The 27,401-nt window shown below is 41.5% G+C and overlaps 1 protein-coding gene across 1 annotated transcript in view; it reads left to right on the forward strand.

Annotated features, from left to right (window-relative positions):
* Ywhaq (tyrosine 3-monooxygenase/tryptophan 5-monooxygenase activation protein theta) overlaps positions 1–12,585 on the forward strand; it is a 31,626-nt gene extending 19,041 nt beyond the window's left edge. The window contains exons 3-6 of the mRNA XM_021179060.3: positions 4,474–4,597; positions 6,335–6,498; positions 7,849–7,944; positions 11,499–12,585. Of these exons, the coding sequence (XP_021034719.1) occupies positions 4,474–4,597; positions 6,335–6,498; positions 7,849–7,944; positions 11,499–11,558 (444 nt within the window). The 3' untranslated portion in view covers positions 11,559–12,585. The remainder of the gene's footprint in view (positions 1–4,473; positions 4,598–6,334; positions 6,499–7,848; positions 7,945–11,498) is intronic.
* The last annotated feature ends 14,816 nt before the right edge of the window (positions 12,586–27,401 follow it).

Raw genomic sequence — 27,401 nt, forward strand, 5'->3', positions numbered from 1 at the left:
TAATAGATTTATTTGAATTTAAAAGTCTAATTCTGGGTTACTTTCCAGACTTCCCAGATTGTATCATAGTTGGCACTTTATTTATAGCTTGTTCACAGATAGTTTAAGAATTCAAACATGAACTTATGTTCTTTGTTCAGCTCCTCAAAATGAACTGAGGCAGAGGAGTTAGTGACTGCTTTCTGAGTTCTTAGCATGTGACACTATTCTAGGCTTTGACTTCTTTTGATTGGTTTTATTCCCAGAGAATGCTTATTATGAAGGTGTTGAGACTATAATATTTTTATAAGAAGTAAATTTTAATTCTCTTATATCAAATACAATTTTTTTTTTTTTTTTTTTTTGGTTTTTCGAGACAGGGTTTCTCTGTGTACCCCTGGCTGTCCTGGCACTCACTTTGTAGACCAGGCTGGCCTCGGAACTCAGAAATCCGCCTGCCTCTGCCTCCCGAGTGCTGGGATTAAAGGCGTGCGCCACCACGCCCGGCTTCAAATACAATTTTTTTAAAGCATAAAATAAACACTTCTGTTTAGGTCACTAGTTTAAGTGCAGATACCATTGTATGAAATGAGATGAGACAGATGTGGTGACATACATCTATATATAATCCCTTGGGGGCTAGAACATGAGGAGCAAGTAAATAAACAATATAACCACATTTTAAAATAATTAGGCTCATCGGTAGACAGTTGTGTAGCTCAGTGGAATAGCTCCTGTCTACAGAACACATGCAACATTGTATACCAGTTTGGTCCCCAGCAGCACTTTAATACAGCTATTCAATTTAGATCCAGTTGATGTAAATGATGTAAAAGTTACACCCTGATTGCTGTACACATGTCTAAATCTAGTCTGCAGATCCTGTGCTTAATCTTTCTTTAGATTGACACTTGTCTGCCAAGGATACTTATGAGAAATGACATTCTAAGCCATAATGATTTATCTGTGCTGTCCATATTGTTATCCCTCATACTTGATGCCTTAAACATTTTGTGTTTTTGCCTAAAAATAAATAACCCCATATCTTAGTGCATTCTTGTCCCCAATTCCCTGTATTTTAAGCTGAGGGGGAATGTCTTACTGTGTTGTATAGGCTCTATATAGGCTGGTCTCAATCAAACTTTTGGGATCTGTTGATCTTTACTAGCCTCTTAAGAACTGGGACTAGGCCCACGCCTTTAATCCCAGCACTCGGGAGGCAGAGGCAGGCGGATTTCTGAGTTCGAGGCCAGCCTGGTCTACAAAGTGAGTTCCAGGACAGCCCAGACTATACAGAGAAACCCTGTCTCAAAAAAAAAAAAAAAAAAAAAAAAAAACCAAAAAAAAAAAAAAGAACTGGGACTACAGGGCTGGTGAGATGGCTCAGTGGGTAAGAGCACCCAACTGCTCTTCTGAAGGTCCAGAGTTCAAATCCCAGCAACCACATGGTGGCTCACAACCATCCGTAATGAGATCTGACTCCCTCTTCTGGAGTGTCTGAAGACAGCTACAGTGTACTTACATATTAAAAAAAAAAAAAAACTGGGACTACAGATGTGCCCAGTTTCTTAATTCCTTTCCTTAAAAAAGGGGAATCCCAGCACTTGGGAGGCAGAGGCAGGTGGATTTCTGAGTTCGAGGCCAACCTGGTCTACAAAGTGAGTTCCAGTACAGCCAGGGCTATACAGAGAAACCCTGTCTCGAAAAAGCAAATTAAATAAATAAATAAATTTAAAAAGGGGGGGGGGAGGTGTAATATGTTCATTTAATTTTATTATGCTATCTTCATATTTGCATGCCATGTGTTTTGATGATATTCACCAGTCCATACCACCTTCACTTGTCTCCTTCCATTCGTCCTCTTCTTCTAATTGTCCCCCCTTTGAAAAAAATTCCTTATTTGTTTGTATATAGAGCTTTGTGCATGCGAGTGAAGGTGCTCAAGTCCAGAGACAATGGATTTCCCCGGAGGTAGAGTTAGTTCTAAACTGTCTGATGTGGGTGGGTGCCCGCACCTGATCTCTAGTCCTATTCGAAAGCATTATGTGTGTTCTTAATTGCTGGGCCTTCATCATCCCTGCAAGTGCGTCCCCCCGCTCTCCCCCAACCCCGTGTTTTTTGTTTTGTTTGATGATCCAATGAGCTTCATTGGGTTTGCTTGAATGCCTTACCAGTATCTCTCCCCTTAGTAGCTATTAACTATCTACAGATCCTTGAGAATTGGGGCTTTATGAGTCTCTCTCCCAATTGTTAATTGATTATAAATAAGAAAGGGATAAGGCCCCATAAGTCCCTTCCCCTATCCATAACAAGATATTGATGGTATCTTATCTTATACAAGATCTTATACAGGTGAAGCCAGCATTTCACAACATCTCCACCACCCTATCCTCTGGCTTCTACTTTCTTCATATGGCCATCTGTCATATTCCCTGAGCTTTGGAGTGAGTAATGTAGATATTGTTTATAGATGAACATTTAACTCACTTATTCTCAGTACTTTGACCAGTTTTGATTCTGTACTCTGGGTGATAGCAGTAATACTGTATGGAAATAAAAGTAATTATTTGGAAGGCAGTTTGACAGGTACATCATGTCCTTTTATCAGAACTGCTCTAGCTTCCTCACTAGGTCCTGTGACTTCCCCAGCTATAGGATATGGACCAGGTTTATAGCACCAGATAAATGACTCCCCTACTGTGGAGCTAGACTTAATTCTTTGGTTACTCCTGTAGTGGATGTAACACTAGGGCGGCAGTGGGGACTCTAGCCCTGCTGTCCAGTGGCATAGCAGGCAGGGAGCATAGTTGTAATACTGGTGGATGACAGATTTCTCTTCAGTCAGCATAGCCCTTTTAACACTGAAAACCAGACAGGTGGAAATATTCCAGCCCAGTTTGATTGCTCTATGTGTGCTACCTGGGTTCTGTTGCCTTGATAAAACACCAATTAAAACGGGGGGGGGGGGGGGCTGGAGAGATGGATCAGCGGTTAAGAGCACTTGACTGCTCTTGAGTTCAAATCCCAGCAACCAAACCACATGATGGCTCACAACCATCCGTAATGAGATCTGACACCCTCTTCTGGTGTGTCTGAAGACAGCTACAGTGTACTTATATATAACAAATAAAATAAATCTTTAAAAAAAAAAACCCCAACAACTTTCTGTGGGGACAAAAAGGTTTCTTTCTGCTTAAAACTCCCAGATCACACTCCATCAGGGCAGGAACTCAGGGAATGAACCCAGAGGCAGGAAGTGGAGCAGAGACCATAGAGGGACACTGTTTATTGGCTTACTTTTCATAGTTTGCTCTATTTGATTTTTTTATATAACCCCTCGCTACCTGGCTAGTGTTGGTGCTGCCCTTGGTGAGCCAGGCCCTACCACATCAATCATTAAGATTGCCCCACAGGCATTCATAGAGTACAAATTATTGGAGACGTTTTCTCAATTGAGGTTCCTCTTCCCTGTTACCGCCCCCCACCCCCCCAAAAAAAGCTGACTAGAGCATTTACTATCTCTAGCAGTAGAGTCTTACTCTCTAGTGCTGAGGGTATCCAATTCCAGTAACAGCAGTGATAGAATAGTGGTTTGAAAGCTCTATGAGTAGGGAGGTGCTCCATCCATCCCTGGTTCTGGATGGAGTTTTTAGGTAATAAATATGGGTTTTTGGGGAGCAGCTTTATCCATTCATACAAAGTGCCTCTTCAGGTTTCTTTATATCACTTTCAGCTTGACCCTCTTCTACCTGCTTCTCTCCTCTATCTCCCTGCCTGTCCTCAGATCACCTTCCCCTGCCACCTTTCCTAACCTAGAGGCTATCTCAGGGCCGGGTTTTTTAAGATTTATTTTATTATGTACGTGAGTACTCTGTCGCTTTCTTCAGACAAAGCAGAAGAGGGCATCAGATCCTATTACAGATGGTTGTGAGTTGCCATGTGGTTGCTGGGAATTGAACTCAGGACCTCTGGACAAGCAGTCAGTGTTTGTTCTTAACCACTGAGCCATTTCTCCAGCGCCCCACCCCCCCAAAGAGCTAACTTTTATAACATCTCATTCATCTTTCAAAACGTGTGGGTGTGTAGTTCATGATGTGCTTACCTTAAGACTGAGCACTTCAAAAAAAAAAAAAAAGACTGAGCACTTCTTGAGGGCAGCATGAACCTTATTTCAGGCTTTTTAATGTGTTTCTCAAACACAGGTTTATGGCACCAAACTAAGCAGGTATCAGTTAATATTGGGTAAATAGACTACTGACTGGACAAGCTTCTTCTAACAACAGTATTTGCTGTTATCTAAGTTTTTTGCTATATAAACCATGGGCTGAATCATTTAAGGCCCACTGGGGAAGCTAGTATAACAACCTAACCCTGAAACCATATTTCAGATCCAGGTTTGAATGATAGGCAGAAAGAAGTATAAGTTGTTGTCTGTGATTAAATGGCATTTTACTAGTTTTTGTTTTGTTTATTTATTTATTTGTTTATTTTTAGGAATTGTTGGATAAGTATTTAATAGCCAATGCAACTAATCCAGAGAGTAAGGTCTTCTATCTGAAAATGAAGGGAGATTATTTCCGGTATCTTGCTGAAGTAGCTTGTGGCGATGATCGAAAACGTAAGTATATTTGACCCACAGGTAAATCCAGAATACATAAAAAGAAGTGGGAATGGGTAGTCACTTGTCACTGTGACAAAATAACCCGAGAAAGATAGCTTGAAAGGAGAGAATTACATTGGCTTCAAAGGATTGGTTCATTAGATAATTCTGTTAGTGTGGACCCTGAAGTAGGCAGAACTTGACAGGAATTGCTCATTTAATTGCAGCCAAGAAGCAAGAGGGTGGGGATCTAGAGACAACGTATATCTTTTCAGGAAATACTCCTTTGGCCTGTTTCCTTTAACTAGCCCCTGCCTCCTGGATTTCATCACATCCTGATAATACCCTTATCAAAGGACTGATCCATTGGTCTGATCAGTACACTAAGTTTGTAGTTCTTAAAAGCCATACAAACTTTGAACCCTATCTTTAACACGTGCCTTAGAGAGTATTTCATATTCAAACCATAACAGGATAATTAGCCACATGTAGGGTAGTAGTCTGTAGGTAGTTTGCAGGTTCTTTGTAACTTAAAAATAAAAAATTATGTGTCTTGTCCCAGTGGATGCCCCCACACCTGTGCCTATATGGCAACTCTTAATTAGATAGGGAGGGATATTAAGTACAACCAAAACAAAGCCATGGGGATGATGGGGTAGGGGCACTAAGAGTATTTTGGAGAGGATGATGGTGGGTGGATATGATTAAATTGTCTAAATGTATGAAAATTTAAAAGAATAAACAAATGGTATTTAAATTTTTAATTTTTTTTTTCTGTGTATACATGTTTTGCTTGCGTGTATGTCTACACCTATGGGTGCCTGGTGCCTTTGGAGGCCCTGGAACTAGTTTACAGATGGTTGAGCTGCTGTGTGGCCTTGGAAAACCACCCGTGTCTTAACCACTGAGATATTTCTCCAGCTACACCAAAGAAAATAATAAATAATGTCTTCAAAATGAATACTTGTGGTGGTACACATCCTTGGTCCTAGAACTTGCGAGGCAGACAGGTGTATCTCTGTGAGTTCAAGGCCAGCCTGGTCTGTATGATGAGATTTATGATAGCCAGAGATATGAAGAGATACCCTGTCTCAAAAAAGAAGTATTATATAAAGGAAATTGAATATTACTTTGTATTTCTGAAAAATGGAAACACTGCAGCATCTAGGAAGCTGGAGCAGAATTGTCAGAACAACCTGGACTATATAGTGAGACCCTGCCTCAAAAAAAAGAAAGAAAGAAAGAAATGAATTTATCTTCAACAAAGTTGGGCTCATGGTGAACTCTAATAATACTTTTATATTACAAGCAGCCTTAATCTTTCATGCTTTAGGAGTTTGTTACAATTATAGCTGTAATTCTATGTAATTCTAATTCCTTACATAACACTTCTATATTTCTAATAAAATTATATGTAGAATATAGAAATAGGATGTTGTTGGTTATTTGTGTAGGGTATGTGTGCTAGAGCTTGAAACCAGGACTTCACACAGAATATTTACTTTTTTTTAGTATGTGTGTGCCTGAATGCCATAGCACACATGTAGGGATCAGAGGACATCTACCATGTGGGTTCCAAGGATCAAACTTGTGCTGTCTTACTGGTCTCAATAGGTTTTTGTTGAAGTATACTGGAGCTGTGCTGATCAGAACGACTCATAGCCAGATAGCTATGTTGAAGTTGTTAGCATGCTACATATTGGATAGATGCTTTGGCTGTTGTGCTTAACTTTTTTTCCCTTTTTCAACTCACAGAAACGATAGAAAATTCCCAAGGAGCCTACCAAGAGGCATTTGATATAAGCAAGAAAGAGATGCAGCCTACGCATCCGATCCGCCTGGGGCTGGCTCTTAACTTTTCTGTATTTTACTATGAGATCCTTAATAATCCAGAGCTTGCCTGCACACTGGCTAAAACGGTAAGATTGCTGTTGGGTTCATCCCTCTTTTTATGAGAATGTTTTAGAAACTAAGTATATTAATTTTTAAGTATTTGGATGCTCAAAGGAGGCCATTTTCATATGTGTGTTAGACAGCTTCTTTATTAGTGACTCTCCTCCATCCCTACCCCGCAAACTACACCAGTTCTTGTAAGAATTATATTAAGTGTTGTTTAATGTACTGTGTATATTGTGATACAACCAACAAATGTTTGTAAATATTTAGAGTGAGTTTCAGGTTATATAATTTTTTTGGTTTTTCGAGACAGGGTTTCTCTGTATAGCCCTGGCTGTCCTGTAACTCATTTTGTAGACCAGGCTGGTGCTAAATTTTTTTTTTTAAGATTATTTATTTTAGGGCTGGTGAGATGGCTCAGCGGGTAAGAGCACTGACCGCTCTTCCAAAGGTCCTGAGTTCAAGTCCGAGCAACCACATGGTGGCTCACAACCATCCTTAATGAGATCTGACGCCTTCTTCTGGAGTGTCTGAAGACAGCTACAGTGTACTTACTTATGATAAATAAATAAATCTTTTTTAAAAAATTATTTTAGCTGGGCAGTGGTGCCGCATGCCTTGGGAGCAGCACTTGGGAGGCAGAGGCCAGCCTGGTCTACAGAGTGAGTTCCAGGACAGCCAGGACTGCACAGAGAAACCCTGTCTCGAAAAACCAAAAAAGAAAAAAAGACTATTTTTTTTTTTGGTTTTTCGAGACAGGGTTTCTCTGTATAGCCCTGGCTGTCCTGGAACTCACTTTGTAGACCAGGCTGGCCTCGAACTCAGAAATCCGCCTGCCTCTGCCTCCCGAGTGCTGGGATTAAAGGCGTGCGCCACCACGCCCGGCTCTTTTTTTTCTTTTCTTTTCTTTTTTTTGAAAAAGACTATTTTATGTATATGAATACAATGTAGCTGTCTTCAGACACACCAGAAGAAGGCATCAGACATCATTATAGATGGTTGTGAGCCACCTTGTGGTTGCTGAGAATTGAACTCAGGACATCTGGAAGAGTAGTCAGTGCTCTTAACTGCTGAACCATCTCCCATCTCATCATCCACCCCCACCCCCTTTTTTTTTAAGAAGCAGAGCAAGTATAGCTTTAGTGAGGAAAGGTGAGGCTAGAACTCTCCCAAATTGGGGTGTGGGGGCAGGGGAGTGGGACTTGAAGTGAGGAACCCTCACAAAATCTTAAACTGGGTCTCCAAGGGAGTACTTCCATAGTGTTACCCTGTAGTGTAATGTGGCTGTATACGGTTGTAATTGCAGACTGGCTAGCTTCTGTTCCTGAACTGAATGTATAATACTTACTAGGAATGTTTGTTAACTTTACCAGGCTTTTGATGAGGCCATCGCAGAGCTTGATACACTGAACGAAGACTCCTACAAAGACAGCACCCTCATCATGCAGTTGCTTAGAGACAACTTAACAGTGAGTTGTTCACTATTAACATGTTTGTTTTCAGAAACAACAGTAATTTTGTTTTTGGGGGGCAGTTATAGGAAAACTATAGCCTCTTTTTTATTGTCACTTTTGAGACAGGGTTTCTCTGAGTAGCCTCCTTGGTTGTCCTGGAAATCACTCTGTGGACCATTCTGGCTTAAACTCACAGAGATCCACTTGCCCTGCCTCCCAAGTGCTGGGATTAAAGGTGTGCACTACTACTGTAGGACTAGAGCTATGGTCTCTTACAAAATTTGGAGAAATGTCTTCATGATAACAAAGTATTTTATCAGACCTTTATATGCACTGTAGGAACACAGTATTATCATTACTTTTAGACTTAGTGGAATGTGTTGGTAACAGTTAATGTAGAGAGCTTGTATAGTTCTAGTATTTCCTTTCTTTGGATAAATTAATATAACAAATTAGAGATTCTATATGTGTTGCAATCTCATTTTACTAAAAGTTTACTTGGAGGGCTAGAGAGATGATTCAGTGGTTAGGAACATTGGTTGCTATCTCAGAGGGCCTGGGTTTGAGTCTCAATGCCCACATAGTGATTCACAATGGACTCCTGTCCTAAGGAACCTCTCCCCTGGGCACTGTACATACATAATATACAGGCAGCATGTCAGTGCCTATAAAGGTTTAACTTTTTTTCTGTTGTGTTTGAATATTGATAGAGGGTTTCCTATTTTGCATTCTATTGCAGTGTGAAAACGTGATGACTAAAAAAGTATTGGGAAGAGAAGAATTTAGTTTAGATTTTACACTCTAGCATGGAGGGAAGTCAGGAGCTGGGCAGTGGTGGTACACACCTTTAATTTCAGCACGTAGGACAGAGGCAGGAAGATCTCTGTGAGGTTGAGGTCAGCCTGGTGTATAAAATGAGTACCGGGATAGCCAGGACTATACAGAAAAAGAAATCCTATCTCAAAAGAAGAGGGAAGTCAGGGCAGGAACTGAAGCAGAGGCCATCGAGGAGTGCTGCTTTTACTCAGTTGTTTCCATGACTTACTTAGTCTGCTTTCTTATATAACCCAGAAGTACATGCTCAGGGGTAACACTTCCTTCCCATAGTGAAGCTAGGCCCTCTCATGCCAATCATTAATCAAGAAAATGCTGCCAATCTGATGGAGGCATTGCTTCAGTTAAGGTTCCCTCTGTCCAGATGACTTTGGCTTTTGTCAGGTTTACAAAAACAAAAAGAACTGACACAGGCTAAGCCTATGTGTAAGTTTACCTCTGCTTGTAAGCTAAAGCCTGTTTTATCTTTCCCTTTGGTTTTTCTTCCTCATTCTTAAGCAGTAGGTAAAGGATGCATTAGTGTTCTGTCCTTGTGACTAACCGGATTAGACAACTTTAAAACAATGTTGAGTTTGTTAGGATTCACGAGTTTAAAGGTTTCAGTCCACAGGAGTAGCTTGGGTGCATTGTGTTGAACAGCTTGACAGGTTCAATGAGGTGAAGGCCTGCATCTCCCCTGGCAGCCATAGAAAAGACACCTGTCAGTGTCCTTCAAGGGTGCTCCCACAATGACCCAGCTTTCCCTAACTTGATAGCTCCTCTAAAGGATTGTCCTACCTCTCTAAAGGTGCAGCATGAGGAGCTGAGAGTTTAACTTAAGCCTGTGGGGACATTTCATACTAAAGTATAGCAGGAAACAATTGAGAAATGGTGAAGCTTGAACTTAGTCATTTTCTGTGTTCAAGTAAATTTGATAGGATAATATCTTAGACTGAAGACAGAGAACAGGAGGGAATGATGCCTTTTTATATAAAAATAGTTTTCCCAGCATCTGGTTGTGCTGCTGTAGCTTTCACTTTCACTATGTGGTATTAATATTACAGTGTTTTTAAAGTTCCATATCTGTTCAGTTCTCCTGAGCAGATGATGAGTTCATGGAAAAGGAAATCAGGAGAGCGCTGGGTGTTCTTAGATGTCAGCAGAGCAGAGCCACACACAGCTGCTCTTATGAATTGTCTGTAAGCTCCTTCATGGACTCGGGACTGTTTACTTTAATGGTGATTTAAGATCATCTAAGAGCCTAGTTTTTTGCTCTCTGCCCCTCTTCTCTTTCCGTCGCCACCTTGTCCTTTTCCCGGCTCAATAAACCTCACATGGAACTGTGAGGGGTTTTTTTTGTTTGTTTGTTTTGTTTTAGATCCTAGTCTGTCTGTCTGTCTTTCAGATTTATTTATTTATTTATTTTATGTATGTGAGAGTTGTGCAGATAGATGGTTGTGAGCCTTCGTGTGGTTGTTGGGGATTGAATTTTTAGGACCTCTGCTCACTCCAGTCAACTCCGTTCTGCCCAAAGATTTATTTATTTATTTATTTATTTATTACTATACATAAGTACACTGTAGCTGACTTCAGATGCACCAGAAGAAGGCGTCAGATCTCATTATGGGTGGTTGTGAGCCATCATATGGTTGCTGGGATTTGAACTCAGGACCTTGGGAAGAGCAGTCCATGCTCTTACCCCTGAGCCATCTTGCCATCCCACGCCTACTTTTTCCTTTTTTTTTTGTTTTGTTCTTTTGTGGTTTTTTTGTTGTTGTTGTTGTTGTTGTTTGTTTGTTTGTTTTTTGGTTTTTCGAGACAGGGTATCTCTGTATAGTCCTGGCTGTCCTGGAACTCACTTTGTAGACCAGGCCAGAGGCTGGCCTCAAACTCAGAAATTCGCCAGCCTCCGCCTCCCGAGTGCTGGGATTAAAGGCGTGTGCCACCACCGCCCAGCTACAAGCTTGCATTTTCTTAAGTTGCAAGTAGCATCTTAGTGTTGATAAATTACGGTTTTCTGAACTGATTGCAGTTAGTATTGACGGTGGACATTTCGCTTCCTCTTTTCAGTCTTAACTAGAGACATCTTGGAATACTCTAGTTTTAGCATTCAGTTAATGCACACATATTCATGCTATGTCTGTAGCCTTTATCACACACCACCATTTAAATTTCTGTCGGTACAGAGTAATTCTGTTGCTTTTTCTGTTACTCCTTCGTGTACTTGGAAATAGTTAACAAGACCATGATTTTCTCCTTATATAGTTCTTGCTTTATTAGTCTCATAAATTATATTTAAACAGTTTTCAAGGAAAGTGTTTCACTATTGAGACTGAAGAACATGGAATTCTCAGCACTTTGTATATTCTGTAATTACAGTTTAATTCCTTTACTTGTGTGGTATTGGGAACTGTCTCAGTCTGCTTTTCATTGCTGTGATAAAGTCCATGACCAAAACAACTTGGGTAGAAGTATGTATTTGATTTACATGTTATAATCCATTCTTGAGGACAGTCAGAGCAGGACCTCAAAAAGGAACCTGTAGATGAGTGATAGATACTGTCCACAGTACATATGTATGAATATATGCAGTTGTGTGACATTGTAAATGTCTTGTTAGGCTATGTTTTAAAGGGGTGATTGTTCTCAGTTTGAGAAAGGACAGTCTTGATTATCTTGCTTGAAAGATTGGTGTTTTAAGGGACTTAATGTCTGGATGGAAATAATAACATAATTCTCTTTTTCTTCTTCTGTAGTTATGGACATCAGACAGTGCAGGAGAAGAATGTGATGCAGCAGAAGGGGCCGAAAACTAAAGGCATCCAGGGCACCAACCTCCTTCCCCTCAAGAAAACCTTTTTACATCTCCATCCCTTATTCCACTTGGATTTCCTCTAGCAAGGAAGCCCATTCATGTGTATGGGATCAACTGTTTATAGTCTTTTCACACTGCAGCTTTGGGAAAACTCATCCCTTGGTTTGTGTTATCTCCGCCTTCCTGGTGTGCAGTTACTGCTGTAGAAAAGTATCAATAGCTTCATTTCATATAAACACGAGTAACTTCCAGACACTTGTGTAGAGGACTGACAGCACAATTGGTATTTAAGTAATCTGAACCAGTCCTTCAAGTGACTGTGTTTTGTATTACTGCGAAGATATGGAAAATGTAGTGTGTTACAATTTAAAGTAATTGTAATAATAACGTCTTGATTTCTACATTCCTTTTCTGAACCTTCTTGGGGGTTTCCTTTCAGAAGCAACTTTTCCATGCTCTTATTACAAATTCCTTTTTAGTAGGAATCCAGAAGTGTTAGATTGAATGGGAAAGCGCTTAATGCATCCGGGCTTGGGGTCACAGATTGAAATGTCTCCTGTGTCACATATTCTGGAGGTTACATCTGTCTGTGACAACAGGGAGTTTCCTTATGCATTCTTCATTTGCTGCTGTTTAAGTTGACAACTTCCTTCCCAATAAAAATTCACTTACACCTCCTGCCTTCATAGCTCTGGTATTCACTTTACCTTGTGATAGAAGTAGCATGTTGCTGCCAGAATACAAGCATTGCTTTGGGCAAATTAAAATGCATGTCCTTTCTTAATACACTAGGAAGGAGAAATAAAGTCCACAAGTCCACGTCTATACTTCAGTACTTTTCCATGCAGATTTGTGCACATGGGAGAGGGTATCCGGTTTGTCCAGTGATTGTTCTTTAGAGAGTTGGACCACTATATTGTGTGTGTGCTAATCATTGACTGTAGTCCCCAAAAAAAAGCCTAGTGGAAATGTTATGCCCTATGTAACAGCAGAGTAACATAAAAATAAAACTACATTTTATAAAACCATTTATTACGGCTTTGTAACAATTGCATACCCGTATTTTAAGGAACAGGTGAATTTACTACTTTTTGAAGTTTTTTGCTATTTCTCTTAATGTAACATGTAGTGGTGATACCCATATTTCTGCATTGTGGTACACTTGTCTAAGGTGCCTGGCACTGTAAGTTGGACTATATTTCTCCAGATAGCCTCATGGGTCATCTTCCTCAGATGTAATGATAATCTGGTTAGGTGTCATATGAAATAAAGTGATGTGATGATGAGGCCTTGGCTGGTATTAGAATTGGGCTTCAGTTATGTGAGCGTCAGGAGTATCGAGTTTTCAGATAACCCACTTAGTGAGGGCTCTGTCTACATTCAAAATGATGGTTTTATGTCAGTGATTTTTAAATATTAAATATTTGAGAAATGATCTTCAAGGCAACATGATTAGAAAGAAAAAAAAATAGCATTGTAAGTCTGTCCTCTTGTAAACCACGCACAAGGCCCAGGGCTACATCCGCTGTTGCCCTGTGCTTGCTCTCTGGCTTCTGCTTTTTGCCCTTCCTTTTTTTTTTTTTTTTTGTTCATTCTTTCTTGCTTCCCTTCCCTCAGAGCCTTGTACAGAAAGAACATCTTTCACTTGTGGACATTCCCTGCTCCTTACTTGTTTTTTGAGGAAACCAGAAGAATCTTAACAGCGTTTAAATGAAGCTTGGGGTGTAAATGGATGATAGCCAGACATTGTTGTGTCTGCCTTTAATCCCAGCACTTTGGTTTGACTAGCCTGGGCTTCATGGTGAGAACGGGTTTCAAAACAAGCCTTAATTTTAGAAAGCTCATTTGATCATAGAGCCCCTAAAAGGGGGAAAAACCCCTCTGAGACATTTAGCAGGACCATTCTCCTTTAGATTACAAATAAAGAAGTTGAGACTTTGTGAATTTGAATTGGGAGATCTTTTTTTTAAAAAAATATTTATTATATATAAGTACACTGTAGCTGTCTTCAGATACTCCAGAAGATGGCATCAGATTTTGTTACGGATGGTTGTGAGCCACCATGTTGTGGTTGCTGGGATTTGAACTCAGGACCTTTGGAAGAGCAGTTGGCACTCTTAACCGCTGAGCCAACTCACCAGCCCAAATTGGGAGAGGCAATACATAATGGGTTGACAGAGCAGCTTCTAAGGTGTGCTTTGGTCTCTGTACTCTACCCCACATTTATATTCTTAATTGCAAGACTCAGCAGATAAAAGTGCTTGTTGCTTTTTTCAGAGGATTCTGGTTAGGTTTCCAGAACTCATGTGGACAACTACCTGTAATTCCAGCTCTAGGGAACCAACATTCTTGACCTCCCTGGGCATTCTTAGGCAAGTACACTCATTTAGGAGAACTTGACATCTAAAGTTCTGGTATCACTGCCCTTGTGCTTTATGGGCCTCCCAACACTAGATCGAAAGAAATATCTTAAGGGAAAGTGTATAAGTAATAAGGGTTTAGTGTGATAGGCTTTAAAGCCACAGTGAGGGCTTTTTTTCTCTAAACTTCATTTCTGGAATTGTACCCAGGGCCTCATGCTACTAGGCAGTTGAAAGCCCTTGAGCTCTTAATTTTTGAAATTACTCTCTTAAGGCTGGGTGTGGTAGTACACACCTTTAATGCCAGAACATGGAAGGGAGGTGGATCTCTGAGTTCCGAGGCCAATTTGGTCTACAGAGCTAGACCTTATCAAGAAAAAGACAATTCCCTTTTGTAAAAGCTCATATTTGCCAGGCAGCAGTGATGTGTGCCTTTAATCCCAGCGCTTGGGAAGCAGAGGCAGGCCGATTTCCAAGTTCAAGGCCAGCTAGGACTATACAGAGAAACCTGTCTCAAAAAAACAAAAAGCTCACATTTGTCAGTGTTGCATCTATTTGTTTTTAGAACTTAAAATTGCACTTTTAAAATGGCAGTAAGTTTTGTCTGTCAGAATGCAGTCATTAAGAAAATATCCAAGATGGGTCAGCTCTTTTTTTTTTTTTTTTTTTTTGGTTTTTTCGAGACAGGGTTTCTCTATAGTCCTGGCTGTCCTGGAACTCACTTTGTAGACCAGGCTGGCCTCGAACTCAGAAATCCACCTGCCTCTGCCTCCCGAGTGCTGGGATTAAAGGCGTGCGCCACCACGCCCGGCTCGGGTCAGCTCTTAAGAATACTTGTTATTTTTGAATTTTTTTAGATTGAGACAGGGTTTCTCCTTGTAGTCCTGGCCATTATGGAACTTTGCTCTGTAGACCAAGGTGACCTTGAACTCAGAGAAACACCTGTCTCCTGCCTCCTGAATGCTAGGACTAAAGGTGTGCACCACCAAGCCTAGCAGGTTCAGTTTTAAGGATCCACATGGTGGCTCATAGTTACTTTTACTCCAGCTCCAGGAGAATCAATGACCTATTCTGGTTTCCATGGGAACCAGGAATTCATGTGCCATACATACAGGCAGGAAAACAGTCATCCACACAAAATAGAAATACATAAATACTTTTTATTTTCTATATTGTGTTTATGGTTTCCCCTGGATATATGTTTTGTGCCACATGCATACCTGATATATAACCCTTGGAACCCCCAGAAGAGGGTATTGCATCCTTAGAAAATGGAGCTAAAGATAATTGAATTGAACCTGGGTCCTCTGCAAGAACTGCCAGTATTCTTAAACACTGAGCCACCCCTTCAGTTCCTATTCTGACCACCCCTGCCCCCTCTTGTTGCTGGTGAAGATGTAGACAAAAGGGAGCCCCTTTCACTGCTGATAAGAATAAAATTAGTCTAGGTATTGTTAGAAGTCGATATAAAGATTTCTTAAAGACCTAAAAGTCCTTGATAGGACCCTTCTGTACCACTCTTGGATTTTTACTCCTAAGTCAGTGGACCACAAACACTTGAACATTATTGTTGTAGCCTATCCACAATAGACAAATTATGGAAATAAACTAGATGTCCAACATCAGTAGTGGATAAAGGGAAATGTGTGTATGCACAGTAGAAGTTTTTCCAGCTTTAAAGAATGAAATATCATTTGCAGGGAAGTTAATACAACTGTAGGTAATGTTAATTAAGGCAACCACAAAGTTCATTTTATATATATTATTTAATTAGATCTTTAAGTGTAAAATAATTGTTTTCAGATTACTCTTTTGCCCTGATTATTCATATTAGAAGAGATTTATCTAGGTTAAAAGACAAGTTTTCCTCTAACATGATTAGTAGAATGTATGTACTCAAAGGTTTATGACTTAAGTAATTGGAGAGGTGCTTTTTTAAGTAGTGAAAAAAATTGGGAAGACCATTTTAAAATAAAACTTAAAGTACAAAGTAATTTGGGATCAGAATTTTTAGGTTATTTTTAAATGCTGATTATTGGGACAGGGTCTCATGCATCATCTTGGCTGACTTGGAACTCACTATGTAGATAAGTTGGTCTTGAACTCAAAAGAGAGCTATCCACCTGCCTCTGCCACCAGAGAACAGATTAAAAATATATGCCACCATGCCTGGTCCTAGTTGTACTTTTTAATTTTTTTTTTTAGAAATCTGCTGCCTCTGCCTCCCGAGTGCTGGGATTAAAGGCGTGCGCCACCACGCCCGGCTATGTGTACCTTTTTATGCCGAGGCCTCTAGAAGAAGAAAAAGACTCCCTTTTTTGAGAGTAGTAATAACACATTCTCATAAGAATATATTGCAATTATTAAAACATTTTCCTGCAGTATATCAGTCTTGCCTCAAGACTACTGTTGTGTTCAGACTGATGCTGTGGCAAAACTTAAGGTTTGTTCAAGTGCCAGAGAGGCAGTTTATGATGCTGTACCTGTGAGGCCTAATGAGGCGTTGGTTCCTTTAGATCTGCAGTTACAGATGGTAAGCAGCCATGTGTGTGCTGGGAACCAAAGCTGGGATCTCCGCCAGAGCAGGGTGTGCTCTTAACCAGAGCCATCTCTCCAGCTCCTCAGACAAAACAAAACGATGAAAAAAACAAAACAAACAAACACGAGTGTGTGTGTGAGACCTGAGAGACCTGAGGTGTGTGTGTGTGTGTTTGTGTGTGTGTGAGAGAGACCTGAGGAAGCCAGAAGAAGGTAGTACGTAATGTGGCTTCTGAGAATTGAACTTGGTTCTCTGGAGAAGCAGCAAGTGCTCTTAATTACTGAGTTATCTGACTAACTGCAGAGAGATTTATTTTAATTTAGGGGTTTACATGGGATACAAAGTATTGTGGGGTGGGGTGTGAGACCTGAGTAAAATTCACTTGTAGACCTTACTACAAGTTGCAGTATAGTTGGTTTGAGGTAGCCGTAGTAACTCATGCCAGTAATTCTTGAGCCACGCAATGTTAGCACACACCTTTAATCTCAGCACTCAGGAGGCAGAGGCAGGCGGATTTCTGAGTTCGAGGCCAGCCTGGTCTACAAAGTGAGTTACAGGACAGCCAGGACTACACACAGAAACCCTGTCTCGAAAAGCCAAAAAAAAAAAAAAAAAAAAAAAAAGAATTCTTACACACGGGATGCTGAAGCAGGCAGCTCACCACAAATTTTATTTTAGCTTGGGTTTTACATATGGTTCCATGTCAACCTGGGCTGCTACAGGCTAAGATTGTCTCAAAGATCCCCATATTAAATCAGCCTATGTAGTGGCATACATGTATAATTCCAGCAAACGCCAGACTGTTGTGAATTCAGGTCAGCCTGGCTTGCTGTTTCCACCGTCACCAGAACAAATGTTACTGCAATTAAACAATCAAAACCTGCAAGGTTTGAGGCACTGGGCTTTGGTGATTGAGGGCTAATAAATTTAGTGTAGACATTTGCTTTGTTCTTACTGGGATTTAAATTTTTTTTTTCTTTTTCTTGTGTTAGGGTTTAAGCTTGGACTCATATGTTCTAGATAAATATTCCAATAAACCCATATCACCAGAACTAGATGTTAGGATGTTTTTGTTTGAAACATGGTCTATGCAGCTCAAACTACCGTCAAATTTTTGATCCTCCTATGTGCTGGGATCATAAGAGTATAACATCACCATGCCTGGTAGTTGATTTAGTGTGATAGAAATCTGTTACCATATTTTTTTTAAAAAATGTGCATTTAGGAACTGGAGAGATAAACCAATGAATATGAGCGTTTGCTGCTTTTAAGAGAGAACCTGAGTTTGGTTCCCAGAACTTTTGTGGCTGTTCAAAACTGTATTACTCCATTCCAATGGCTCTGACCTTTTCTGACCCCCACAGGCAGGGGCCATGCATATATCTACAGTCAAAGACGCATACACAACTTTTTTTTTTTTTTTTTTTTTGCAAGTATTTGCTTTGTGGAAAAACACTGTAGCCTTCTAACAGTTTGGTATATAGTTAACTGAAACTTTCAGCCTGGTGTTTTTAGTAGAAAGGATATAGGACTTTCAGGGCCCTGTAATTGGAATGAGTCCACTTTAAATCTTTAATGAGGGTCCATTGTATTCAGTGAGTGCAGCTGCTGGGGGGGTGGGTGGGAGTGGGGGCTGTAACATTCTGGGCAAGGTGGTGTGGTGTCACAGGATGTGCTCCCCCTACCCTCCAAACCTGGCTCCCTTTTCTTGCAAAACTCTGAGCTACAGAGTCACCTCACCATCCTACCCCAACAATAGGAGCTTTTCAAGGATCGCAGAGTGTATATTGTTCAATTTCTGCAGGCATTACTAGCATTTTGGGGTTTGTTTTTTCCCATCTGGAGTTAGTTGCTAAGCATGCTTCTAATTTATCCCTAGGGTCTTTTCACAGGCCCTGTGTTTCAGCTATTCTCCATGATCTGTGATTTTTTTCCCCCAGATCTCTGGACCCCTTCATGAGTCTTGGAATATTGATTTATTTTACTCATAGATCCGAGACCTGTGTAGCAGCACCACAACTTTAGAGCTAAGAAAATCAATAGGGAGAAGCTGCTAACCCTTTTTGAAATTAGATTTGATGACTGAGTGTGAGAATGGTTTGATCGAGTGGTGGATATATGACAAGTCTAGAAGTCAAGCTCTCTGGCTTTCATATGTATTCATTAGAGGGCTTGTTAGGGGTGAGAGCCTGGTCTAGTATTAGGGAGAACTTTTATCCACACAAATTTATAGCTGCCACCTTAAAAGGTACTTCACCTTTCTTAGCTATAAAAGTGCACAACCTCACCTGCCTGTGAGCCACTACATACAAGAATTTCCAAATGTAGAGGGCTGGGTACATCAGGACAGCCTAATTTAGGACCAGAGGATACTGATGAGGAAGAACAGTCAACTGTACCAAGCAGTCCTAGTGCCCTAGATCGTCAAGGACACAGACACAAAAAGAAAATTACTAACTTGGGAATGAAAGGTTTATTAAGCAGTGATTTTGCTTCTAATTAGCATCCTCTGATAGAATACAGTGTGTGTGTGGGGGGGGGAGTTTTTCTGATGAAATAAATTAGAAGATAATGAGGACCCAGAGAAGAAATGACTGTGTTTCTTGTTGGTCAAGAGTTTTCTTGCAAGCCGGGCGTGGTGGCGCACGCCTTTAATCCCAGCACTCGGGAGGCAGAGGCAGGCGGATTTCTGAGTTCGAGGCCAGCCTGGTCTACAAAGTGAGTTCCAGGACAGCCAGAGCTACACAGAGAAACCCTGTCTCGAAAAACCAAAAAAAAAAAAAAAAAGAGTTTTCTTGCTTGGTGTGTTAGCACATACTTATAAGTCACTTGGGAGGCTCAGGCTGGACTGTACAAAGAGACCCTTTCCAGAAGGTGGGGAGGGGTACTAACTGTTGCAGCTGTTACTGGTAATGCAAATGATTTCAAGTCTCTCCCTCATTAATGAGTTGTTTGGTTTTTTTTTTTTTTTGTTTGTTTGTTTGGTTGGTTGGTTGGTTGGTTTTTTGACACAGGGTTTCTCTGTGTAGCTTTGGCTGTCCTGGAACTCACTCTGTAGACTAGGCTGGCCTCAAACTCAGAAATCCAACCTGCCTCTGCCTCCCAAGTGCTGGGATTAAAGGTGTGTGCCACCATGCCCGGCCATTAATACGTTTTTAGAAAATAATTTAACTTGTTGTGAAGTGGTGTTTTACCTGCATTCATGTTTATGTGAGGATGTCAGAGTTCTCTTCAACTGGAGTTACAGTTGTGAGCTGCCATGTGGGTGCTGGGAATTGAACTTGGGTCCTCTGGAAAAGCCTCCATCTTAACTGCTTTTAACTGCTGAGCCATCTCTCTAGCTCCCTTCATTTACGAATTTATATATTTTTGACAATATATTCTGTATCATCACGACCTAACTGCCTATGCTAATGTTAGTAACCACTGACCATAACATCCTGAGCTATAATATGCTGTTCAAGACTGTCATCTCGGAGTTGCATCTAATGAGGCTGGATGAGGTAGTACATGACTGTAATTCTAGCACTTGGGAGGCAAAGGTAGGTGAGTATCTATGAGTCCCAGGCCAGTCTGGCTTTAATAGAGAGTTCCAGGGCTATTGGCTACCTCCTCCAAAAGGCCCCCAAGAGTTGTATGTATTGGGTTCTAGCTAAACATTCACAGATACCTGAGCATGGTGTCGCCTCTGTATCCTCATAGTTTGACGGCACTAGAGAGTGAAAGCAATGCCAGCCTGGTTCTACCATATACCTTGCTTATCCCTATCTGAAGGGAGGGTATGGGTAAGAATGTATGGGTTAACCGCTTAATTTAGAGATTTTCCAGTCTTTGTAGACTGCCTAGTTTCATCAGAGACTTTTCTTTCTGTTGTTGTTGTTTTGTTTTCCGAGGCAGGGTTTCTCTGCATAGCCCTGGCTGTCCTGGAATTCACTCTGTAGACCAGGCTGGCCTTGAACTCAGAAATCTGCCTGCTTTTGCCTCCCAAGTGCTGGAATTAAAGGTGCATGCCACTACTGCCTGGCCATCACAGACTTTTCAAAATATGTAGGCAATAAAAATATGATAGGATTTTATTTTTGTTTTGTCTGTGGGCATTTTGCCTTTGTGTCCAAGCACAGTGTTCATGGAGGCTAGCAGAGGGTGTCAGATCCTCTGAAACTGTTAGTAGCAGTGTGAATGCTGGGAACTACCCTGGTTCTTGGAAAGGACAGTCAATGCTGTTAACTGGCCATTTCCCCAGCCCATCTCACAGGTTTTCTTTTTAGTTTATGAACAGCAACTTGGAAGGAAGGTAGGCTGGTAGCCCTGGGCCTTTCTTTTTTTTTTTTTTTTTTTTTTGGTTTTTCGAGACAGAGTTTCTCTGTATAGCTCTGGCTATCCTGGAACTCACTCTGTAGACCAAGCTGGCCTCGAACTCAGAAATCCTCCTGCCTCTGCCTCCCAAGTGCTGGGACTAAAGGCATGGGCCACCACGCCCGGCTTACACTGGGCCTTTCTTAAGTATCTGCTTTATCAGTGCTTTCTATTTGTGGGAAGAAATCTGGGAGCAATCTGGGAGAGAAAATGAATTCAGTTGGACTTCCAGGGAAAGTTCACCTGCCTTTCCGACGCTGGTGGAAACATTGCATTTATAGAGGGGAAGTGGTGCAGCTTCCTGCATGGAGCAAACCCCCAAAGCCTGACAAACAAGTCAGTGAGATTAACCCTGTCTCAAAAAACAAAACAAAACAAAAAAACCCAAAACAAAAAAAAAGAAAACTCATTAATGAGGGTGAGACTTGAAATCATTTGCATTACCAGTGAGCCGAAGAGTGGCCACAACTAGAAAATGAAAATTAAGACAGGCCAGGCGTGGTGGTGCACGGCTTTAATCCCAGCACTTGGGAGGCAGAGGCAGGCGGATTTCTGACTTTGAGGCCAGCCTGGTCTACAGAGTGAGTTCCAGGGCAGCCAGGGCTATACAGAGAAACCCTGTCTTGGGGAAAAAAAAAAAAAAAAAAAAAAAAAAAAAAAACGAAAATAAGATAGAACAATGGGGCTTGAAACTAACAATCAAATGGCAACCACATTCTACACTAAAGCTCTCATTATCCTACTAACAAGTTTAAATGATGCTTTTAAATTCTTTCTGGAATCAAGTAAAATGTCAACGAAGAGTAATCAGATGTGCCAGGACAGCCAGGGCTACACAGAGAAACCCTGTCTCGAAAAACAAAAAACAAAAAAAGAAAAAGTAATCAAATGCCAAGGACTCCACCTTACACAGACAATGTTTAATTGGTAACAGGGTGACTGACTTGTCATATCACATTGCACAAGGATCACACAGAATCAGAATTAGGGGACACCTAAGCCCTACTATGTGGGTATTTCTCTGTGACACTTGCATCATCTGAATACACATTGAATGCTTTTGCCTAGGCTAGATCCTAAATGTTTCCAGGAAGAAATCCTGGTCATCTCTGGTGATGCTTCCCAGTGCAGTGTTAATGTGAATGCTCACTGTTTGAGCCATGGAATCTACATCATTAGATGTTCCCCAGATCCCGTACCATTATGAATAAATTGTTCTTTACAAGGTGGATGGGCTTACCTGCTAGTAGTCAGGAATTTCTACATGTAAACTTTAATAAATATATTGAGCATTAAACAGGGAGGAAAACCATTGGTTTAGTTACAGGCAATCCCACTAGGCTCATCCCAAGGACCTAGCAACAGCTTACATCATTACCTGCTCATCTGCCAGTGTCCTGGCATATAAAAAGATGTCTACCCCAGCTCTCTCCTCTTTCTGTTCCCTGACAGTCTTTCTCTTTACCCCTTTCTGTTCTTCTTTCTATCCTTTGTCCCTTCTTTGTTCTCATGGCTCCATTTTCGTCTGTCTGCCTCTACCCCTTCTCCATGTTCTCACTCCCTGTCTTAGTCAGGGTTTCTATTCCTGCATAAACATCATGACCAAGAAGGAAGTTGGGGAGGAAAGGGTTTATTCAGCTTACATTTCCATACTGCTGTTCATCACCAAGGAAGTCAGGACTGGAACTCAAGCAGGTCAGGAAGCAGGAGCTGATACAGAGGCCATGGAGGGATGTTCTTTACTGGCTTGTCTCCCCTGGCTTGCTCAGCCTGCTCTCTTATAGAACCAAGACTACCAGCCCAGAGATGGTCCCACCCACAAGGGGCCTTTCCCCCTTGATCACTAATTGAGAAAATGCCTTACAGTTGGATCTCATGGAGGCATTTCCTCAACTGAAGCTCCTTTCTCTGTGATAACTCCAGCTGTGCCAAGTTGACACACAACCAGCCAGTGCACTCGCCTTCCTTCCCCTAAGTAAACCTCCCTTACGCCAGACCTGTCTCGGGGACACCTTGGCACGGGCCCACCACATAACCCCCTACTTGACGCCTTATATTTCATAACAACCACTACCAAACCAACATCTGTTTAAAACATCTGATTGTTGTCAAAGATAAAAGCCACTTCTAGATTCTGACCTGTTTTTTCAGGGCCTGTTATCTAAAACTTAATCTTTTTTTTTTTTTTAAATTGTCTTTCCAGTCTCCTAGCATGTGTTGTCTTATGATTTATGAAAGGCTCTCCGCCAATAAGCAGGATGAGAGGGAAGAAGCTGAGGGACAGAGACACAGCTACTTGCCTTGGATGAAGAGAAAGGAGGTTAAATTGCTGGGCAACAATTAGACTTACTAACGGATTTTATTCTATTCCTTCAAGCAAAACTGGGGCCAGGGGAAGACAATTAAATCACATGACTTAACCCCAGAATTCAGAAGTTGAGGGAAATAAGCTGTCTCTTGGCATTATCCTGTCAGAATGCCTTTGAACCCAAATATTTGCCTCATATTAACATATGGCTCTTCTGCATATACATAAAAGCGGGCTAGGAACCATAAACACACACACATACACACACACACACACACACACACGGATGAGATATATTATACAGTTGGTTATAGCATCAGTTCCACAGCTACTCACTCTCAGCCGATCATCAGCAGGACTGCACAGGACATATCTCAGATTGACGGCAACATGACCTTCCAAGACCTTCCCTACAACAGTTTACTTCCTAATATGATAATCTCAGAAAATGCTCTTTTGGGGCAGGTGTAGAAGTGACAAACCTTTACATATCTTGCCAGCATGTGTATATATGCGTGTGTATAAAATCCACTATGCTGGTAGCTTTTTTGTAGGAGAAAGGAATGTGACCTTTGATAAACAGCTGGTGGCTTGAGCTGGGGTAGGACAGAAGGAAGAAGCAGAACAGGAGCACTCCAGGGAGCTGGGTGGAGCTGGATGGGTAGCTGAGGGGCTGCTCCAGCAAACAGCTAACAACCTTATACCATACAGATGTCTCTGTGTATCACTGAACCCCAAGTTGGATCCCCCCAAACTCCCACAATACTGATGCCATTGGAGGCCAGAAGAGGGCATCAGATGCTCTGATCTGGAACTGTGTGAGTGGGTATGTTGGGAACCTGACTCCTTCAAGAACTAGTATTTTGGGCTGGTGAGATGGCTCAGTGGGTAAGAGCACCCGACTGCTCTTCCAAAGGTCCAGAGTTCAAATCCCAGCAACCACATGGTGGCTCACAACCATCCGTAACAAGATCTGGCGCCCTCTTCTGGAGTGTCTGAAGACAGCTACAGTGTACTTACATATAATAAATAAATAAATCTTTAAAAAAAAAAAAGAACTAGTATTTTAATCTCCCTGATTTCTTTTTTGTTGTTGGTTTTTTTTTTTTTTTTTTGGTTTTTCGAGACAGGGTTTCTCTGTATAGCCCTGGCTGTCCTGGAGCTCACTTTGTAGACCAGGTTGGCCTCGAACTCAGAAATCCGCCTGCCTCTGCCTCCCGAGTGCTGGGATTAAAGGCGTGCGCCACCATGCCCGGCTCTTGTTGTTGGTTTTTGAGACAGGGTTTCTTTGCATAGCCCTGGCTGTCCTGGAACTCACTTTGTAGACCAGGCTGGCCTCGAACTCAGAAATCTGCCTGCCTCTGCCTCTGGAGTGCTGGGATTAAAGGCGTGAGCCACCACGCCTGGCTAGGGAATGGGCTTTCAGTTAAGGTCTCTGGCCACTGTAAAACTGGAGAACTGATGGGAGTCTCTTCTGTGGGCCAGTCAATTCAAGTCAGAACTCGGGCACTTTAGACTGTAGCTACTTCCATCAAGCTTTTTTCCAATTCATTCTCTTCATTCAAACTCTGTTTAGTTTCTCATGTGGTCCAGTTTCTCTGAGCTCCCAAGGGAGGTAAGTATTTCAGAAGGAGAGATCCACTTCAGTTCCTTCTGCACACCAGATAGTACACATGAGGTATGATACTTTTGCACACATCCAGAATATTGACTGCAGGTAATTCCATAAAATGTCTTCCAGAGGTAATTTAAAGTTAAAAAGTTCTAGAAATGGATCTTTTCAAAATAATGTTAGGACTCGTTTCTCAATGAAATTACATCAATTTTCTTTTTTCCAAATTGAAGGGAAATATGACTGGTTTTCTGCCACACTAAAAACCCGCAGGCTGGTGATGTAGCTCCATGGGTAGAGTGCCTGTCTAGCAAGCATGAAGCTCTGGTTTAACCTCCACATCACACAAATGACTCTGTACACACCTCACCTGAAATCATACTACTCAGGAGGTAGAAGCAAGAATCAGTCCAGAGCTAGCCTAGGAAAAAATGAAACCCTATCTCAAAGGGACAATGTGTTTGTCAGTCAGGCTCACTGAGCAATTTTGTGTACCACGTTTGATTTTCTGTTTTTTTTCTTTCTAAAAGGATTTTATGGTTTTGTATGAACTGTTTGGACTAAAACCTTGGAAATGAGTTCTTGGTACTTGAACTTTGTACAGTCATATGTAAGTAGTATTGGTGCAGTGTTTGTTTGTTTTTGAGACAGGGTTTCTCTGTATAGCTCTGGCTGTCCTGGAACTCACTTTGTAGACCAGGTTGGCATCGAACTCAGAAATCCTCCTGCCTCTGCCTCCTGAGTGCTGGGATTAAAGGCATGTGCCACCACCCCTGGCTGTTTGTTTTTTAACTGTCTTATTGGGTTCTTATACCTCTACCTCCCTTCCAAGCCTCATTCTACCCTGATCCCTTTCAACCACCCCCTACCCTCACTAGGTAAGAGAGAGAAGGATAGAGGACGGGGGTGGGGGAGTGGGGGGTGGGGTGGGGTGGAGGAGTGGGGGGGGGGAGGTGTGTGTGTGACCTCTATAGGCTACTTCCAGCTCAGTAGGAATGTTGAGTTTCTTGGGGCTGTCCAATCTTGGTTGTCAGGATATCTCCAGTTTCCTCTTGTCTCTGCTCAGGGACACTTGACAAACCGTAACAAAGGCAATGGGAAGCAGAAGTCACCACAGGCCCTCTTGGGACTTTCCCATTTATACCCAAACTCCAGAGTCCCCAGAATTAAATTATCTGCAGGTGGCAAAGATCACACCCCGACTAGTGCATGAGGCAAATCCTAATCACCTGCTGTGAAGCAGCCTCTTATCTCACACCTGGGATTAAAACAAAAACATTCTCATAACTGGTTTTTAAGAGAAACTAAAATTCTCACTACAAAGCTGCATTTTTTTTTTTTGAGACTTGAGAATTCATATTCCTTGAAGGGCTAGCGCTATCAACTTTATTCAGCAGCAGAAAAAAGCATCCAAATTAAGGTTTTATGACAGATAGGGTAAGACAGGGCTTCAAGGTGGCTCAGTGAGTGGGTAGATATTATGGGGGTGATTTTTTTTTCTCTTAAAAAAAAAAACTTTGAGAATAAGATAAAGGCTTGTAGCCAAGTGTGATGGCCCATGCCATCATCCTAGCAACAGGGAGGCTGAAGCAGGAAGTCCTGGGCAGGGTTACAAAATGAGCCTAGCTCATAAAGCCCATCAAAATTTTCCCCCTGCTAGAACAAATCCCCCAAAAATAAATCCTTGAGGGTCAGGCTTGGACTGTCAGTTTTGGGACTCTTGATTTAACATAGCCCTGGCTGTTGTTCTGTGTCAGCCTCCTAGTGCTGGGATGGCAGGCATGGGTCACCACCAAGCTGTAGGTGCCAGTTCTGCCCTGCAGGCTTTTATCCAGCATGGCCCTCTGAGATGTTCCTCTGGCTCTTCATCTCCCCCAGGTGGAGTTATTTTATACTAAAGATAGGGACTATTGTCAAATCAAAGATGATTTTCAAATTGGAATCTTAATTTGAATACTGACTTGTGAATGTTGAAGACTACTTAAAATTGGGACTTATCCTGAAAACTTGTTATGATAAAGTGGATCAGGAGTTTTTTTTAAAAATTAGCACAGTGAAGCCAGCCTGGTCTACAGAGTGAGTTCCAGGACAGCCAGGACTACACACAGAAACGCAGTCTTGAAAAACAACAACAAAAAAACCAACAAAAATCCAACAAACAAACAAACAAACAAAAACCCCAAACAACAACAACAAACCAAAAACCTAGCACAGTGGTACTCAACCGGTGGGTCAGTATCCCTTTTGGGGGAGCCGAGTCCCATTATCAGGTAGCCTGCATTTCAGATATTTACATTACCATTTATAACTAGCAACATTATAGTCATGAAGTTGCAATTAAACAATTATGGTTCAGGGTCTCCACACATGAGGAACTGTATTAGAGGGTCCGAAGCATTAGGAAGGCTGAGTGCCACTGAAATAGCATTTACTAAAGATAGCTCAACTGCACAAAAGCTAGGCGACACAAACAATATAATCTGCAGTCAACTAAAGTTACAAGCCTGGGGACATGGAGCCTGGACACTTAAGAGAAATATCATAGCATTTCTATTATTAAAAAGCTGACATCTAATTTGTGGGGGTGACCTTTTTTTTTTTTTTTGGTTAGGTATTCCTTGAATGTGTATCTAGTGAAAGTGTTTATATCTCGGTTGTACAGACTAGTT

This window comes from Mus caroli, unplaced genomic scaffold, assembly GCF_978045245.1.
Source record: "Mus caroli unplaced genomic scaffold, Mus_caroli_1 scaffold_14, whole genome shotgun sequence".
Taxonomy (NCBI): domain Eukaryota; kingdom Metazoa; phylum Chordata; class Mammalia; order Rodentia; family Muridae; genus Mus; species Mus caroli.